Source organism: Vanessa tameamea, chromosome 5 (assembly GCF_037043105.1).
Source record: "Vanessa tameamea isolate UH-Manoa-2023 chromosome 5, ilVanTame1 primary haplotype, whole genome shotgun sequence".
Classification (NCBI taxonomy): Eukaryota; Metazoa; Arthropoda; class Insecta; order Lepidoptera; family Nymphalidae; genus Vanessa; species Vanessa tameamea.
Window position 1 is genome coordinate 13,382,320 of NC_087313.1, and position 21,533 is coordinate 13,403,852.

At 33.4% G+C, this 21,533-nt stretch overlaps 1 protein-coding gene across 3 annotated transcripts in view; it reads left to right on the forward strand.

Moving 5' to 3' along the window:
• The window catches only part of LOC113404415 (innexin inx1), a 52,937-nt gene that overhangs the window by 20,724 nt on the left and 10,680 nt on the right, over window positions 1-21,533 (forward strand). For all 3 annotated transcript variants that reach the window (XM_064220894.1, XM_026645300.2, XM_064220895.1), the window contains exons 3-4: window positions 8,798-8,905; window positions 10,246-10,401. In XM_064220894.1, the coding sequence (XP_064076964.1) occupies window positions 8,798-8,905; window positions 10,246-10,401 (264 nt within the window). The remainder of the gene's footprint in view (window positions 1-8,797; window positions 8,906-10,245; window positions 10,402-21,533) is intronic.

Sequence of the window (21,533 nt, forward strand, 5' to 3'; positions counted from 1 at the left end):
AGGCCTCCTCTCCCATTGAGGAGAAGGTATGGAGCATATTCCACCACGCTGCTCCAATGCGGGTTGATGGAATACACATGTGGCAGAATTTCGTTGAAATTGGACACATGCAGGTTTCCTCACGATGTTTTCCTTCACCGCCGAGCACGAGATGAATTATAAACACAAATTAAGCACATGAAAATTCAGTGGTGCCTGCCTGGGTTTGAACCCGAAATCATCGGTTAAGATGCACGTGTTCTAACCACTGGGCCATCTCGGCTCAATCTGAGATTATATTTGTATATTCATGTATTTAGTCCAATATTTTTTTTAGAAAAATTAAACAATTGAAAGACTCAGAACATTAGCTGCATTTTCTATTCATACAGCCAATTTTAGATGCTTGCTGAAGCAGCTACTAGTTCCTTTATTTGTAGGGAATATTTAGTGTTTGACCGTAAAGTTAAATTTACCCTCAACTTACCTTTGTCTAGTGTTAGTTTATTACAAGTCGTTAGCAAATAACCGTTGGTACGTCCATCCGCTTCACTTTCAGCGTTGGCAGCGCGCCAGAACTTGGCTATTTCAGCGAACCTTTCAATCCCTTTGTCGACACTGTGTTTCTTTGTCTCGTATTGTTTAAATTTGAAAATAATCTTCTCAATAAAAATATAATGTTTGTGTTTTTGTCGTCTAAGACTTCCTAAATGATTCACTCGATTGAGACGAAACTTGTGTGTTGTTCTACTTACGTGTGCGGAAGCGGTCCAGAAATGACAAGATGTTTCTTATAACGATTCCTGTCTGATGTCCTTCAATATAGACGTTGGTTATAATCGTAATGTAAGTAGGTTCGTATTGTGATTTATTTTTATGAGATAATTTGACAATTACGTCGGATTTGATCGGCGAGACAAAATTCATTCGACAATTGTTGCGATTACGAATTTAGCTTTACTTCAAATTAGTCGCTGATCAATGGTAAAGAGATGGATTGCTTAAAAGTAAGCGATTGTCAACGTCATTTTCCTACCGTCGTTTGCTGGTCACGATCAAATACCTATCATTTCCGTACATTTCCATATTTTTCATAATTTCGTCTAGGCCCATCTATAACAATGTCACAGTTTCTGTGTTCATAATTTAGTTACAGTGTAAGAAATGCTCGTGCGACGTTATTTAGTAATCATTAGTTTTTATCTATCTCTCATACATTATGAAGCGACGTAACGCTTAAAGGTTATATCAGTAACATTTTCAGATATATGAAAATTGGTTTGTCTCTAATTAGCAACGTGTTTGTTGTGCAGGAGTCGACTAATTTGCGATGCATCGTTAAGTTTTGTTATGTTTATGTTACGCCTGCACATTTTATAAACAAAATGTTGCTTGTGTCGTTACTCGCTTGTTAAACGATGTTGATATTCAAGATATTTTTTTATTTATTAAACATTTATAATAAACATTCATAATAAAGTTTTATTATAAATAATGTTATTTCAATAGAACGGTTTAAAAAAGGAAATGTTAAGATTGCTTACCGACTAGTGACCACAGATGCACATATAATATAGTCTATTATATAATATTTATACATGGAAATATTGGTAGTTGTTTTTATTACGTTTTGGGTTCGAAGCATCAGTCAGGATGGTAAAAATGAATACAATAAATAATTAAAAAAATTGTTTAGTAAACAAACCGCTTTCGAGCATCACTTCAAACATGTTTCGTTTCGAAAGCATTTAATTTGCTTTAGACAGTATTTAAAACATATTGTACCTATATATTTATTGACCTATCCCGTCCCAGTACTGCTGAAGAGCTCATTCCATCGGCCTCAGTCCTTCACTGTCTCCATCCAATCTCCGTTCACAAAACAAACACCTTCGCGTCACTGCTTCCAAAGACGTTAGCCATCTGAAATAATTAAAAAATATATATTAAAACCGTCCAAATAGCACGAGTCAATAATATTCAGTATATCGCTTGTTTATATTCCAATTGGTTGGGGTCGAAGCAATCAACGATCATGACATAAATCGGAGAAGATGAGTCGGGCTAGGTGCTGCCAATTGAGAAGTAACTGCCCACATCCTCACTCAAGCTATGACGTATCAATATATCGTTTTGCTACATGAATTGGGCTCTTAATAAAAAATCTCTAATCATTAACTCGGTTCAAATAATTGAACTAAATTGAAAAGGTTCTATATTTTTTATTTGTTTGCACAATAAATGGGGCTTCGGTTTTCTTTTATAAGTAAAACGTAATATGTTTCTTTGATAGATTTATTTGGATCATTACGGGTTATGTAATTAAGTGCATAACAATTATTTTTTTATTAGCGGCACTTATTACATTTAATTTTCGAATGAAGAAGCTGTTGCAATAAACGAAGCGAACCCGAATAGTAATGAGGCCATTGTTCCACTTATAAAAAAAACTATTGAAAAAAGAATTTCATGGAATAATAATTAATGTTGCGATCTTAACATTGCAATCCACAAGTTGTCAAACATATATACATATATGAGAACTGTTATTGGCCTAATAGTTATTAAGTATTTGTTATTTTTGTTTATCAACGGCTGTATGTTCTCCAATTAAATAAATAAATAAATATGTTCAATGAAGTTCACTATTTTTTATTCAGGTTTTTCCAATGAAAAATTTTAAACAAATGAGCTGGATAAATCATAGGTATATGTGTCATGAATGAGTAAAATCAAAGTGATTTATAAGATGACAATGCACTTCTTGAGGTACTTACATAGGTTAATAGGGAAATATTTAAAATATATTAAACGCTGTAGGTATATGTCCCATGCAGAGCCAAGGCGTACAATCCTTAAAAGGAGGTTTGGAGTTTTTAAATTACACATCAAGAACAAAATAGGTTTTATGTTATGAAATATGATATTATTTCTCCCAAAGCGTTTGATCAAAGTTGTTGCATTATCTGTATTATGTATCTTATATGTATATAATTATATATAAAGTAATATATAATCGAAGGGATTTCTTTAGATTCGTTAAAATAAAAATGCCTCACGTCAAAGAAACAAAAATTATACATTATACTCCAAAAGCTTGTAAACCCACAAGCACACATTATAGCAAAAGTGTCGGGACGGGCGAAGTGTTACACTTTTTCGCCAAGTGTCGAGAGTTTGCGAACAAGAATTTCGTCCCAAAAACCCGTATGTTATGTCTGTCTCGACTGTTGTTAAGTCGGCTTTAGTCTGTAGCTAGACTATCAATTATAGTTTTCTTTGTTTAAAAATGACCCAATCAGTGAAACCGATTCTTTGCAATTTTACAAAAATATACGTGATCAAAGAATACGGTAACATTATTGTTATTTTTATGTTATTCTATGTTCTCTTTTTGAGGACGATGATTTAGAGATTATTTGACCAAGCTGCGCCAACGCAGGTTGGTGGTGCATATACAGGTCTCCTTAAGATCTTTTATTTCACCAACGAGCTCAAATAGATCAACACAAATGTGCTTAACTTAAAATTGTGTTGTGTTTGCCCGGTTTGGAACCTGATTTGGACCAATTCGGTGTTTATTTCGTTCAAATGTTCGTCTCGATCATTTAGACCTTGTAGTATAAGAATTTAAAAAAAACATTTGGCTGAATATGTTATAAGTTAGAATCAAATTGAAGACCTCAACATTCATAATACAAGAGCAAGATTGACAAGATCAAAGAGGTCTTTAATTTATCAATCGGGAGTCTTTGATAACCGAATTTAAAATACCGTTGAATTCATACAAGGCTGCTGTTGTTGTGTGATCGTTGGCGTCTCTTTGAATCATCTTCATTCATTATGATCTTGGGTCAACCAAGAGTTATCTTAATATATATTTTTTAATGAACTTGATCTCAAATTATAATTAAGATAAATATTTCATAAGTATTTATTAAATATATTTTTATTATCCGTGTTTTTTGAATGGAACACTTGCCAACTCTACAATTGTTATCAAACTGACCTGTTTTTCTTCTTATATTGTTATTTGAAGTCAATTTTTTACGCCATTGTTTATAAACATATAAGTAAGAAAGTCGAAATCTGGAGCAATGGTGTATCGGACCGAGAAATGTCGATTAGAGAGATGTCGAAATAAAATGTGCGTGTCTACATAAAATATTATATTTAATATTTACGTTTATGTATGGAGCAAACGAAATAATATTCTAAAAACGTAGAGCAAAGCCAAGCAGTCTGAGAAAACTAAAAAGAAAAAAAATAATCCGAAAATACATAACGTATTATATTTTTCCTCATTCAATTCTAAAAACATCAATGAGTCAATAATAACTACTAATAAAATTATCACAATCATTCTAGCATGGCTAACGCGGTTAACTTCATCCAGCAGAACTGACGATGTTTAGTCCCTGACTGGTACCATTGGTAGAATAGAAATATAGTATAACGTTGAATATTAATTCCATATGGTGTTAAGGACAGGCGATAAAGTTTATTGTCCTAGGAACAAGTGTAGTGAGCCGTGTCTCATGAGATTCGTGATTCATGACGTGTATCACGTGCACATGCATTTAATTCATATTCCTCATTGAATTACCATTTGTGCGTAGCTAGAGAGAGGTGAGGACAACGAAATTTATTGTATTTTGCTAGGGTTACCAACGCGTCACAATTAAAAAGTCTTTTGTGAAAATACTCTTTAATAAAAATGTGTTTGTTTTTTTAATATGATCCTACTAGGTATTGACCGAATGTATGTATGGTAGGTATGACCCGAATGAAAACTAAGTAATTATAAAAGTATAAATATAATACAATGCCTCCTTTATTTAACATCAAACACATGATAGAAATAATAAATGATAAAACAATAAAAGAAATAAAATACAAAAAGCGAGGTCTTAATACTTTAAAGGCAACGATAGCTCGTGACCACGACAAGAGCAATTCTGTCTAAACCTCTGGCAAATATAAAAAAGTATCGTCAAAATCCGAACATAATTATATAAAAAATATAATACTAGTTCGCGAATCCTCAGCTTCGCCCACTTGCAATTCAGTTTGTGACGTTTTCCTTGCACAGCAGTTACTTATGTACAGTCGGGGTAAGAAAAGGTTCGTCACCTTAAGATCTATTTTCGTTTGCTCAGTATGAGCGATAATCTGCTTTACCGATCGAGTTTGACATATTGCGTCGCAATGTCATTATAAGTCGTATCTAGAAAAGAGTAAAATAGCGTTTAAAAGCTATTATAATAATAAGATAGAGTAAAATAATATATACTCGCATCTAGTAAGCCTCTAATTGTTCCAGTTGGCTGTCGGTCGCCGTCATTACCAACTTTTCACGAAACCTCATAGTCCTTCGTGAATGCTCGCGTAACATCGGAGATTACGACATTGTCTTGTCTCTTATAAAAGAGAGTGCATAGTAGTAATCCTACTTCCTACTAATATTATAAACGCGAAAGTTTGTGTGTATGGATCTGGCTGATTTCTCTGAGGTGTCGATGTATGTTTGTTACTCTTTCACGTAAAAATTACTGAACGGATTTGGATAAAATTTGGCACACAGATAGAATATGTACTGGAATAACACATAAGACACTTTTTATCCCGGGAAAAGATAAAATCTCTAGTGAACGCGGATGAAACCACAGGACGGAAGTAGTAAATAAAATAATAAAAATAAATAGTAATTATGGTAAAATTTATTCATTTAAACAAATCTTATTTATTTTATTAAAAACGAGTATATCCGCCATTCGTGTCGATCACAGCTTGTAGTCGCTGTCGCAGTGATCCAACAAGGCGAGATTATATTTCGATTCCTCTGAAGCCCTCCCAGACACTTCGGCAATGTTCTACGACAGCTGCTTTGGTTCTATCGTTATTATTTATCAACCGCTGCACCATCCAACCCCATAGATTTTCGATAGGGGATATCCGCCGCTTTTGCAGGCCAAGGAATCACCACCACTTCCCGGTGCCGATGGAACCACTCATCACACGTCACGTCATTACATTAACCGTCACTTAAAATAGCGGCCAAATAATATTACAAGCGTTTTTATTCTAAGATTGCAAGATATTGCAACCAAATATATGACAATGACAGACTTTGACAATTCAGTAGAAGATATCTAATTTAAATCTTGTAATGACTAATTAGGCCATAAAAAAGTTTTTATGTTGATATGACAGTAGGCGTAGTCCAAAGATGTTACACTATTTTGAACCAAGTTATCATACTATGTAAGTTTAATTTTATGTGCAGTTGTCTGTTTAGTGCTTCAGATTCAAAAGGTACTAAGAGTTTACGACTTGATAAAGGAATGAATTTGAAAACTGACGAAGGTTTTCTTACTCTGACTGTACGTAATATGACAGACGATTGGTGATATTTTAGTTTACGAAGCATTGTGCTTCATACTGTTTTGAAATGTCAAGCTATTAGCAAAATTGATAATTATTAAATTTATGGTGATTGTGTATGAACATAATGTGGCATAACTTAGAGGACTTGAGATTATTTATAATTTCTTATTTGAGATTATGGCTTTATTAAACACTTTATCGCCTCATATCCGACGAATAAATTAGGTTTTATGATAGTATTTTGGCTAACTATTATTCGGTACAACTCACTTATGATGTGTTACTTTTACTTTCATTCATTTAATATAAAAACATCCTTACATAGGTACACATTTAAAAGAAAATTTTCACTCTCTACCTAATTTCTCACCTATAAAAACTATTTTATTAGCTAACGAATTTAAAAATAGACTATTTAAAAGTATTTATTGTACCATTGCCGTAATGATTGCAGTCTCCGGAGTACAGAGTAGAATGTCTTCATAAATGCGGACAATTTGCTGGCAATCTGAACGAATGTTTTTTGATTAACTTATACCTTTTTGTTTAACTTGTATCCTGTTATCTTCCGTGTCGTATAAAAGTATTCGCGATCCGGCACGTTTTGCATTTAATGCGCCTGCGCGTGACGCAAGTAGCATGTCTTAGAATCTATGAATAATTATATCTTAAGCAATTTAGTGACGTTTCATTTTATAATTTATTTTTGTATTTAAATATTAATACTTAAAATTTAAATGCGTAAAATATAATTTATGAAATAAAAAAAACCAGGAAACTGAAGATTGATAACACTAAACAGCGAAGTAAAATATATAATGTTATTATATTGATACCGTAATTTATTCTTTGAATGTTAAAAGCAAACATAAATACAATGTTATATACATGGTTATAAGTTAATATAACATTTTGATGATGATAGATTTTATTGGCGATTTATTCAAAAATATATTTAAATTCCTCTGCCCAAAGGTTGCCTGGAAGAGATCGCTGCTGAGCGATAAGGCCGCCTGTTGCACCTCATGCAACTTTTTGTTTCAATATTGTAATTTTTAGTTTTAAGTTTGGGTGCAATAAAGTATAAATAAATAAATAAATAAATAAATAAAATAAATTAGTTCCAAAACATTTGGCAATATTTACACCTAATGTAATATCACTAAGACCTAATCTATTTTGAAAAATAACATCTCCGATTGATTGTGTCGAATTGGTTTAAAATTCAGTTGCAAGATGTTACAGGTTTAATTAACAAAAGCTTATAAAAAAAATTTTCATCGATCTCAGAAATGCTTACAATATATTTCTATGTAAAATTATGATTATGGAAATATTTGAAAAGGCACTTGCGGTTCAAATTTTTGACAGTGATTCATGTTCAGCAGCGTGATGTCATAATAACAGGCTGTGCTGATTCGCATCGGCACTGATAACGGTTTGGAAAATTGACCCAATGATCCAGTGCCTCGAAGACTAAATATACTGATTAATTAGCATTTTTTACGTACCTTAGTTTAGTAGGTACAATATAAATAAAAAATGTTATAAGTTTTATTTACATATATCCTATTCCAATGGAAGTAGGAATAAAGATAAACAAACCTTATGTACCTTAGATTTAAGTATTACATGCGATTTTATAATAACTCAGCTAAGAGTTTATGATTAATATATTTTTATTTATAATACAACACTATTACACTTAACTACTTGTATCCACATTAATTATATTTCCAAAATTCTGATAACAGTTTCGTCGACGTTCAAAACACAATTTTTTCGCAAATCCCTAGTGAATATCATAGATTAATCAAGCTCTCGACCAATGATATCGCGTCAATTTTTTGTCAAATGTCGACCTATCAATAGTTTTTTTTTTTTTTTAATCTAGCTATGTAAATATGCCACACTAATTACTATGTTAAGATCAGTGGGTTATCGTTATGGGTTCCTCTCGATCAACATTAACAGCCTGTAAATTTCCCACTGCTGGGCTAAGGCCTCCTCTTCTTTTGAGGAGAAGGTCTTGGAGCATATTACACTACGCTGTTCCAATGTGGGTTGGTAGATACATGTGGCAGAATTTCATTGAAATTAGACACATGCAGGTTTCCTCACGATATTTTCCTTCTACGACGAGCACGAGATGAATTATAAATACAAATTTAGCACATGAAAATTCAGTGGTGCTTGCCTGGGTTTGAACCCGCAATCATCTGTTAAGATGCACGCGTTTTAATCACTGGACCATCTTGGCTCTCATCGTCTTGATCGGCCAACGCTTATATACATAATCATTTCTCTTATCTCAAATCAGATCTCTTCGACAATTTCAATTGCCGTGGGATTGTTTTGGAACGAAAAAATAAGAATGATTGTGCTGTTGTTATTTATATGTATGTCTATTTTAACTGTATTGGTTTTCCAGGCAGGCAAGGAGGTCGCACACCCGGGTGTTATGAACGAGTATGACAGCTCACAAGAGAAGAAGTACTACACGTATTATCAGTGGGTGTGCTTCGTGCTCTTCTTCCAGGTTCGTAGATTAGTTTTATACAGGATTTTTTTCGGCAACCTTGATCAAACGTTGTACTTATCAGACCGTCATCCTGTTCGGCGTAATTAACTTTTTCCTGTGTGTCTATGTAATGACGTCTAATTGATCTGATAATTTAGGTTTTTTGGTCACGAAATATACGCAAAATTGATTTTCCTTTAGATCTAGTATTTGTCCGAATATCTCGTATTTTATATGCGTATTTATTTATCCAGGGCGCAGACTACGTCAAATATATACCAAATTTCATTGCTATTAATTTAGTTGATTATTTTCTAACGGATAACAAACATTAACTTATTACTTTTGTATTTTTAATATCGGTTTGATTGTTTGAACAAGTATTTTTATTTGGATTTATTTTAAGAGATTACCGTAACCTTGAACTCACAAAGCGCCAAATTTATAATAGACTTTAAAAATAATTGTAATCTAGAAATATTTTACTATTAGGTATATAGGTAAATGAAACCAGGATATGTATATCTCAATTAAATATTACTTCGAAATCACTGATTCATAGGTGATGGTTATAAAAACGGATTTACCGCATAGGAATTTTACTTAAAAGTTGACATAACATGTATTAATTTAAACAATTTTTAATTTATTTTTAACAAATAAATAAGAAGTAATTAGCTCGCCTAAAATAATTTTAAAGTTAAAGAAGAAATGAAATAAATTTGTATGAAATGTTATAGAGGCACTGTTACAAGTACTAGTAGTAATACTAGGATGGTTTAGTATAGTTCACTAAAACGTTGCAATAGATAAAGAAAATGAAATTGCATTTGTATTCTTGCTAATATTATAATTTCGATATTTGTTGTGTTGTGTTCACTAATTTAATCATCATAAGATTTTGACCTCAGGCGTAGGCGAAACCGTAGGTCGAAACTAGTCGCTTATAAAGGCATAGTTTAATCATGGTATAAGTTAATTAGGCCCGTAGACAGTTATGTGTGTGACTTGAATGTCGATGCTAAAGTGGTGATCACACGTGCCAATACGGGCAACAGTCGCCACCGTCTACAGTTAACGGTGCTCTAGACATGTTAACAACCTGGTTATTAGTATTTAAAATTTGACCTAGAACAACTAGTTTCTTTGAAAAGACTTAAGTTTCATCGGGGACAGATTCGAGGCATTCAAAATGTCACCGACCCAATAATATTAATCTGTAAATATATTTTTAAAGTACATAAGGAAATATGAAATAATTATCCGTGTTTTAGTTCGAACAAAATTTACAAGAAATATCACGTAATTTTATTGATAGCGAGAGATTCGTGTGCTGAATTATGTTGCGTTTGTTCTAGGCTATAATGTGTTACACACCCAAATATTTGTGGGACGCGTTCGAGGGTGGACTCCTGCGCACTATCGTTATGGGGTTGAACATTGGCGTCTGTCATGCCGAAGAGAAAGAGAAGAAGAAGGAAGTCATCATCAACTACCTCATCAGACACGAAAGGGTGAGTGTGGCAATTTGTTTGATTGCTGTCTCGTTAAGGTTCAATCCTTATTAATATTAGTATGTCTCCCGCGAAATTTGCGTTTATTCAAAATATTTTTTATGAATTTCGAAACCTAGAAGAGGTTTTGTTTTGATTTCATTTTATTGTAAAATGCAAGTAATTCATCTACATTTGGCACCAAAATTATGAAATTATTTTAAATAAAAAATTTAATATCCAAATAGTGTACATTAGTTCAGTTAGAATTGTCGAAAAAAAATTGCTTTAATTTGGTTAATGTTTTTCATTTTTTTTTATACAGCCGTAGTACCGCTCTTTAACCGGCCAGTAACTTTTTTCCGATCTCTAAAATTAACTCTTCGTTAAATCGTAACAATTTAGTAAATTGCAATCGAGAATCCTTTTTATTTTTCTGCACATCTACGGCTGGAGCTCTTCAAAATGAGGCCATAGCCAATTTTTATATGCGGCTATCGTCCCGTAATCACTGGGACATAAATCGGTACGATATTTATGTATAAGATGTGTATAAAATATGATAGAATTTCAATATAGACAGTAGTGTGATACCCATGCTATACTAGTATACATTTTACCTAAAATACATAAATTTGAAATAATATATGTACTTTATTCAATACTTAATTTAATGTATCGGTCATATTATGATTTTAATGCTAGTTTAATTTTTTATTCGTCTTTTACTGTAAGCATTTCATTTAAATGCCAATTAAAATCGAGTTATTATTATTCAGTTATTAATAATGCATTGTTCAAATTTCCATAATAACTTATTTTCGATTATCATTAAAAATTAACGTCAACAAACAACACAAAACCACAAAATTATAATTAAAAGGAAAGTCATTTACATAGCCCAAAAATATACATGCCCTAAAATGTACCCCTGTGAAACATCAATTCTTAGTACAAAACCAAAAGACTTTATTCCATCTATGGGAACAAAATTAGGAGATTTCCCTCCATTAAACATTGCAATTTTGTAGCTTTTTTATATAAGCTAACTAATAGCAAAGAAATCAGACAAAAAACAAAGGTAACAGACGCCCTCACACGAGCTCTAAAATTGAAATGGCAGTGGGCAGGTCATATCGAGATACAAAGACAACAGGTGGACAATCAATGCCACAGTGTGGAAAGGGAACATCGGCAAAAGAAGGGTAGGGAGACCGAGTAGACGATGGGCAGACGACTTAACGGAATTAACAGGAAAGGACTGGAAAAATATCGGCAATGACAGAGATGTGTGGAAAGGACTGGAGAAGGCCTTCACCCGAGGAGGGGTCCATAATCAATAACAAAAACTAACTTTTACTAACATTTAGACATAAGCAAAACACTAAAATTTAACAAACTACTTACAAATACCAACATTAGATTTGGAAAATTAAGGTTATGGAAATAATGGGTTTATTATTATAATAAACTAATAGCTACAAACACCATCAATCTCTCGAGATTAATCTCAGAGTACACCATTAGCATTGTGATTTCTTCCATGCATCGCTTATATGCTTAAAAAGAAGGTAGGTAGAGTATTCGTATAGTTTCTTGTTCGAGATAATTCCGTTTAGCACGCAATGTAATTTTTTTGTATTATTTTATGTCATACTAGCGGAATCTGCGGCTTTTATTTATGTAACCTTATCGCACACAAACCGTCACCTCCTTCCATCTAAATCGGTTCAGCGTTTTAAGCGTGATGAGGTAACAGACAGAGTTACTTTCTCATTTATAATATTTATTAGTATAGATATGTTAAGTTTATTGATAATATTGATTAGGATTATTGACTTTATCGAAAAGGATCACGGGTATTTTATATTCATAGTAGTGTTGAATGCTGACAACTCCGATTCCTTCTCGATTTTTCGTTACTAATTCGCAGATAAGTGAATTGAATATATTTAATCAAAGTTACTTTTTATTTATTCAGGAGTGACTTTTTTGGATCGCAATCACAATATTACAATACTTATTGATTTTTTTATTGGTGTTGTAGTTGATAACTAGTCAGAAACTTTCACAAAACTGCCAGTAAAGTACTAGGTTTTAACTAGAGTTTGATGGACGTATAGTACACGAAAAAAACAAGCATTACGATATATATTATCCAACATTTATATAACCTCACTATATAGTTGCCAAAGCGTACTTACTACCACAAAAAATATAGAGAAAAATCCAGAAAATAGCAGTAAAACATTAATAGGATGTTATAAACCAGATTTTTTTAATAATATATATATATTTTAATTATTTACGAAAATGTCCAAACTTACCTTTAATTAATTCTCAAAGTTAATAAGAATCAATCCGGTCAAAACGCAAAAGCTAAACAATGGTCACACCAAGCGAATATCAATTAGTGCTGGGAGCGAAGACGCGTGTGTTGCCTCCTTAATGTTGCAAGTTCATTGCTTGGAAATGGTCGTACGTTGAATTGCAATTATATTTGTCGGCGTAGAAAGGATGTGCATTTTTTTCAAAATGCGAAATGAATATTAATAAATTTCAAATGCTATTATAATGGACAATTCTTATGCCAAAATTATTCTTTTATTTTGTGTTATCGGTTGCCCAATGTTCCACCTGGTACCGCCCATAGATATTGGCGTAAGTATTGATTATTTCTTTCAACCTTAATGCGATACTCATTGGAACTGAGATGGATATACCATTGTGCCTGTAACACTGGTTCTTCAAGTATTGCTGTTTGCCGGTCGAGAATTTGATGAGTAGGTGGTAACTTTCCAGACGGCTTTGCACAAAGCCCTGCCACCTAGTAATATAATAAGTTTTACGAATATTTTTGAATCGGCAACTTGGCTTAGCTTTCCACGGTTTCTAGAATATTACTCAACTGAAGATAGTATGAAGATACTCATCAAAAGTTTTTGTATTAAGTATGCAAGTCTGAAGTTTTTGAGTTGTTAACAAATGTGAGTTACCTTTTTGTCCAGGGTGATTTTGGAAAAATACCCATTGTTCCGTCCTCATTCACAAGCCAGTCATTCTATTTTGAAATTTACAAGAAATATCGCATTATATAAAATAAGATCATTAGGTAGGTTTCGCTTTTGAACCTTTTCCTAGCGTCTATGGACCGTGTCGAAGCGAGATCGTGACAGACAATCAAAATTGCACCAATATTTTTTGTACACGGTCGTTGACCACGATACGTTCAATGATCGGTTGCGTAACGTAAAACATCATCCATCAACGTTTTCCTATCAACAATACCTTCGTCTATTTGGCACAAAACGGCAATGGTTGTAGTACATTTCGAGCTATACCGTGGTTCGTTACATTTACGGTTTTGAAATTATGACTACATAGAAGTTTTATTCGATTAGCGTGACTTTTCCTCGTTTATCGATTCTTTGTGACAGCTGGAGTGAGTCATGTAATGAAATTTGTTTCTACGAAATTTCCCCTATCAAGCCTTGGAAAGTCTTCAATTGATCAATGTTTACATGAACAGTTGGCTTTAATTAAAACACGTCGTGTTTACCCAAATTTCCATTTCTGCCACTTTCTATTTATTTTTAAATTTAAGAATTTGCTCGGCTTTCATCTTTTATTCATTTTGCTTGAAATTATTTAATGCGTTTTATAAATGAATAAATGTTTTACTACCGTAACGAGTCAGACCTTTATAAGAAGTCACGGAAGTTAAACTTGAATACTGTTAAGCATCGCTAATCATTGTTTTTGTCGATGAATTTGAATAATCCTTTATTTTTATTGTTAATATCTTAGTCACATTTGTAATGAGTACTGCTTTTAAAATTGTAATTTGAATGTTGTACTTAGATATTATATTGTATACACTCGTTTGTTTAGTTAAGGCACTAGTGATCGTCTTGTTCAAGTCTGCGTGCGTGTTCCTAACTTACCGTGGTACGTGCTTACTCGAGCATGAAGCTCATTCAATAGTCACAAGTGGCCACGTGTTTTCATGTAATTGTTCCGTGAATGGTCTGTTTTTATGTTTGTTTTTTTTTCTTCAGTCGCTTCTGTATCCGATTCTGGTAACACTTGAATATGCTTAGTTTCTCACGTTTGTTTGTTTATTCAGATGGCATGTTGCTTACTACGAGTGCGTGTATTTGTTTTGCTTATTAATCAGAAATTAAATGTTAATAATGTACATACTGTTTCAAGATAAACGATCTTATACAACATAGTTCGAATTTGTTGAACAGACATACTTGTAACCTTTTTCATAGCTTCGTCATCTCTGCCCAAAATGTCAATATTCAGGGCGTAAAATTCTAAATGATCAACTTTGTGACGAGTATAATAAATGGCTACGTGGGCCGGCATTGCTACTACTTTTTGCCTTAATAACGGTACATAATACTTGTCGCTGTACGAGTCAATGTACGCCGTGGAATTGATTTAATGACGGCTTCAATCATTCTCGACCCTTTGCAGGATATAAAGTTTTACTTTGTCAAACAATATTCTGTATGCAATGGAATAAAAAAAATCGACAATTTCAAAAAATCTTTACTAGTTTTCAATAATTTATATTTAATGTATGCAATATTTGTTAGGTCTATTAATAATATAATACTACTAATATTAATTAGAATTAGCAACTTTATCAAGGAGGATCAGCAATTAACGCAGTAGGTATTTTATATTACGAGCAGTACGGGTGTTGACGTCTCGTTTTTAGCTCTCAATTCTTTTTCTACTTCGCAGTGTAGTAAATTAAATATGTTTAACAAAAATTACTGTTTATTTATATAGAAGTTTTATGTTATTATAACAAAATTTTATACGTATGATTTATTAACAAAAGGAATATTTTGGAATGAAATATAATACAAGAAAATAAAATATTGTACCGAAAAATATTACTCGGCATTGCCCCCGTTTTAAGGGTGTGTGCACCGGTGTAATTGACGTCCCCTCTTGTTCATATAACATCTTAGACCCTTTGCCCGTTGGTTGATGGAGTACCTACCGACGATGTAAATAGTCATTTATGCTTCTAGCAGTGCCGGGCGTATGCGACCATTAGTTTGCCTATTCGCTTGTTGCCCTTTTTAAAATATTTTCATTTGTAGTAAAAAGTTATATTTTTGCCAGTTCTTTTATGTAGTATCTACATTCCGAAACGGCGATAACTCCAAAGTTAAAGTAACCTTTTAAAAGTCCTCGTAAGAACCCACTTAAATAAAGTTTATTTTTAAAGTCACAAAACCTAATTTGCAACCACTTTCAGGGTTAATGTATGCCAGTTGCAAAAATAAAAACAAGTTAGATACGTGAAATGTACCTAAACGTGACGCATCCTTACAATTTTAATCTTAAATCCCGGGCAACAATAGATTACTTATCGAATCAGCAAAATATATATTTAAAAAATAATGATCGCCCACTCGAGTTATAAAGCTAACATAATATGACACAAGGAAACCGAACCCATCACATTCTCTATCGAACTTATAACCGTAATGAGTGGTTATTTAATCTTGAACGCAGAACGTAAAACGATCCACCATTAGTGGTAACTTAGGCGTCGGCTTACATTTTACTTAACACAGGATTCGATACCACGTGTAAATTGACCCACACTCGCTTCCACGAACGGACGTTATGTGAATTGTTAATATTTGAATGTTCGACATTATGTTCTGTCTTGTGATAATTTAGAGTGTTAAGTGTTTGTTTCAACACATCCTCGTTTCATTGGTTCCATTACATTACGAACCGGTGGTAGTTTCACATTAAAAATTCAAGTGTTCGTAAGAGTCTACTTGAATAAAGTAGATATATTTTGATTGTGATCTACATTACAATGGTTTTAAAATACGTGTTGAATGGAATGATACATTTTTCTTTATTACTAATATTTTATGAGCAATTCTAGCGTGTATCCTATTAGTGTTCACATACGTTGCATAAGTAAAACCGTTATTCAGTATTCTAATTTTATATTAGACAAGTTTTTAATTGGCTACGTTAATAAATATTAAGCAATTATTAACGTCAGAAAACCTGTCAAATTATTTGATGAAATTCTGTTGCACGTGTACGTTTATCTCTAAATCTTTTTTTAAAGACGGTACGAGGTCTTTGCCCAGTTGCCATTAATGTTAGCCACAGGTATGGGTTGTTATTTTAGTGTATCCTACTCCTTGCTAGCTTTTTATATAACAAGATAATTCTGTATCACTTTAGAAACGTGCCGATGGTAAAAAATCTGCCGCTGCTTATACAAAACATTCGGATAAGAAACTAGAATCCGGAGTTCAATGACTGTGTATTGAATGCCCGAAGCAAAACCATGATTAGTGTATTATCGAAGCTTTATTAGTAGGTATTTAAAGCACAGACGATAGATGATTATATGATACTACTTTTAAAAAATGTTTTGAAATATTAACTAAGGCTTTTGATCAATTTAATATCGCTGAAGTAGAATTTATCTTCCCCATATAAAACCTCTACTTCTAAAGTGAACTTTAATATTTGTCTTAAACAGTAGTTCGCATATTTCAAGATACTGCGTCATACAAACTATGGTTATTTGGATGCGGGTAAAATGATCAGAGTTGTAATGAACAAATAGCATCGGTGTCCCGCTAGGCGCTTATCCAGGCTCCATTCTTTACAATGTGTATGGGAGAGACTCGATTGGAGGACCACTTCAATTGAACACAACTTACAAAGGCGCGAATTGCAATAGGGCGAGAAAACAAAAAGATGATCAAACACTTGTTGTAATTTTGGATTTGTAAAGAATTTTATAGATAAGGTTTATTGGAAATATATATGTAAGGGTCAGTGTTGTTACATGATCATCGTCGACGATATTTGTAATGGTTTCTAAATTATCAGTTAATCTATTATTATTACCAAAACATTAAAAACGTCAATCTAAAAATATATATAATAAGATATAATTGTTAGAAGATACAATATATACAAATCGAAACGCTTTAAATGTTTAATTTTATATTATGTGTACGTCGAATATATTTCAATAGCAGTACAACCATTACAAATTGAGGTTTTTATTAATGTTTAAGGATGCGTGAAATAATTGCAGCGACAGTTTACGTAAATTCGTAATGCCATAGTATCATGGTGGTATAAGGAAGATGATTGCTGACTCGATCCATGTCACGGCACGCAACAATGACCACTCGGGTATGGCAGCGTGCATGACAGCGATTGACATAACCTCGTTTACGAACTGATCGACATATTGCTCGTTTACTTGTAGCTGTAGCTACACGTTTAGTTCCATTTTGGACATTTCTATTATTGTGGTTTTTATAACAAAAATCAACGCGATTGTTCTTTTGTTTTGAAATGAACAAAAGAAGGACATAATCAAATATGATAATGAAATAAGCCCCAAGGATATTTTTTAAATGTTGCTATGAATATTTTTGGTGCATTTTTTGATATATTAAAAAACACCGATCTGTTCCACGACTTCCATATTTTATAACCTAATATCCTAAGATGTAAGGGTTATAATTCAACAAAAATGCTTTGCATCTTTTCGGAAAGTCCATCTATTGCAAAAACTACCAGGTGCGGGTTTTACAAAGGGACGTCGCCATCTGCCTGCCCTGATTCGACATAATACACTAAAACGATACAACGGCTTCGCTAGGGTGGCTAAGGGCACTTGAATTTTGTATTTTTGTGTTTTAAAGAGCATAGCTATTTCATATTCTTATATTTATCTGATAGTTAAATTTTATTTATAAATCGATTTACATGAACAAAACAAGAAGTCACAGATTATACAATAATATCCTTGAAACAAGGATTTGATATTTATGGATGGTTTTTGTTGACAAATTTACCATTCGACATTACGACACACTTATGTTTAATTTACGCGGTTTTTCTGTTGTTTGCTCGACAGCTCGAATGTTTTATTCAAACGGTCTGTGATTTGATGCAGAATCTTAAAGTAGAGGACGGGAAATTCAATGGAAAGCGAATTATTGATACCAAGAAAACAGACACGTTTTATGAAAGTTGTCTTATCAGCGAAAACTGTGAAATGATTATAGGTACCTACTTTTATGGAGAGCAAACAAGAAAATGATCAAATCTTTAGTTATAATTTTGTAGTGAGTAAATGCAAATGTGGTCGTCTCTTTGTTTGTTTTATGATATAGATTGAGAACCAGCAAATTGACCACGTAATTGGTCACCACCGCCTATAAACATTGGCGCTAACCATTCCTTATATTGTCAATGTACAACTAACTTTGGGAACTTAGATGACGTCACTGGTCCATGTAGTCACGCTGGCTCATTTAATCTTTAAATCGGACCACCAGTGGTAAGTATTGCTGTTTGGCGGTGGAATATGTAATGGGTGGTGGGTTTACCTAGACGTGCTTGCACAAAACCCTGGCACAAAGTATTTTATTTGTAAACGAAAAATACTCATCGCCAATTCGCTGAAACTAAATTATGGCAGGTGTCTTATAAATATACAATATTTTGTAAACTAATCTAACGGAAATTTACCCCCTCAGGGTGTTTGTAATTCACGCCCATGGGAGCGAATGTAGGTAAAAGGATTTTAAATAAATAAACACCCTTAGTGAATTGTAATTATATTATTATAAATTATTTATATTGTATGCCTCGAACGCGGTGTAGCGTGGTTTTTCATAAATTATATTATATATACATATCTAAACGAACCCGCTCGAATTACGTAGATACGTTACGTTTACATATATAGTTTTTAAAAACAAAAGTTCGAGCAGTAACTTAGACTAGATTGGCAAAACCCAGCCCGCATAGGCGGGCCGACCGTCAGGGCGTCACGGTAGCATGCGAAAGTGACCCCGTGGCGCCCGCCGAAAAGACGGAGAGGGTACCGCTGGTTTTTTAGTGGGTATTCCATTGATCTGGGCGCACTCGGCGCCCTCGACATCGGCGAGTCCCACATACCCCCCCCACTTCCATCATATGGGGGAAGCGCGTAACGTATTTTTCCAGCGAGAAAAAAAAAGAAAAAAGATTGGCAAAAACCATCCGACGCGGTTAAAATTACATAAATAGTTGGTTATCAGTGTTTATTTAATTGACTTCAATATTATATAGCAAGCTTGCTTCGGATTGAACCCGTAATCTTAGTTTAAAATGCACGTGTTCTAACCATATCGGGTCCAAAGCTATTTTATTTCAAATAAACAACAAAATAAAACATATAAATTCAATTCTCTATGTATTTATGTAGTTGTTACAAGCGGGGAAAAATGATTGTGCTAATGTCACGTACATTGGAGATTAGCAGTCCGTCCCGACTTCATACTGGTAAAGTTCATACAAAGTTACGTCCTTAAAGTTGAAAATATCTAAAAATCATTTCTTAGTGAGCGTCGCGAAAGGAAAAACTATGTAAAATTTCAAGTCAATGAGACCTAAAGTTTTGGAGATCTCGTGACGATTGATATTGCGCTTGCATAGATGAGTAGCCCGCTATAAGTTATAATTTATATATATTGTTATCTCTATCAAAACTATAAATATAAATGCGAAACTAACTCTGTCTGCTATTTCTTCACGCTTAAACTGCTGAATTGATTTAGATGAAATTTGGCATGGAAATAGTTTTTGTCCCGGGGAAGGCCATAGGCTACAAAATTAAAATCAAAATATACTTTATTCAAGTAGGCTTTTACAAGCACTTTTGATTAATTCGTCATTTAATAAACTATATTAAGTGAAGCTACCACTGGTTCGGAATGTCGATTCTACCGAAAAGAACCGGCAAGTAACTCAGTAGTTACTCTTTTTCAACAACTAAAAATACAGTAATGTTAGTTCAATACAATTATATATGTATGTTATATATTCTGCCTGGTATTCAACAAGCAGTAACTCCACGCTTTTTTATCATCTATATAATCTTGTATCGAATAATATGCCTTCTTTACTAATGTATTTTTTACAAATGATTTCAATTTATGAAAAGTTTTTTAATTCACCCACCGAGGGGGTAAAAATGGAAGTAACGGTTCGTGTATTATGATGTTTTATAAATTGTTTGCTAGTAAACACCGCCTCGGCTGTTAAACAAGGACAATCAAATTCATATCAATTTGGAAAGCATTTGATTTCTTCAAAGCGATGGTTGTATTAGCATTAGCAGCCTGTAAATTTCCCACTGCTGGGCTAAATCTCTCCCTTTGAGGAGAAGGTTTGGAGCATATTCCACCATGCTGCTCCAATGCGGGTTGACGGAATCCACATGTGGCAGAATTTCGTTGAAATTCGACACATGCAGGTTTCCTCACGATGTTTTCCTTCACCGCCGAACTCGAGATGAATTATAAACACAAATTAAGCACATGAAAATTCAGTGGTGCCTGCCTGGGTTTGAACCCGAAATCATCGGTTAAGATGCACGCGTTCTAACCACTGGGCCATCTCGGCTCATGGTCGTATAACATAATGTTTTGATATTGGACATTGTTATACGTAAGCTGTTTCAATTGTTATGTTTCAGATCATATGATTGTTTAAATAAAGAGACGAGCCGCTTTGATGAGTGATTTTAAACATATCGGATTATATGCACGGATCATTGTAATTGATACTGTAGTAAGATAATCTGGTCGCAAAGTTATCTTTGGGATTTATTATTTTACTCTCACCAGTCTATGTGGTCTAGTACGGGCGAGCTCTAAGGTGTATACGCTTGATTTGATGTGCCTTGCCATGCCTATTAATCGTTCACTGCGACTAGTTTCACTTGGAGCGATGTAAGGTTGAAAAATCAAAGGGTCTTCCGAATTTGAATGCTCCTGTTCTAACGTATAATAATTATCATAATGGTCATTGCTTATCGGTGTCATAAATGTGAAAGATCGTATGTTTGGATGGTATATCGTATACAGATAGCTTATCTGATACCTTTAACAAATAACCCCCGCCCCCCCTTATTTACACGTGGGAGGTAATTATTATATGTAGTTATATTAGTCGACTTCTCATGGATTTCATGGCGTATTCCATTAGTTTATCATATAATTTATAAATATTAAAAATGCAGTTGTTAACGTGAGCGAATTGATGAGATGGCGACTGTTATAATGGAGGGG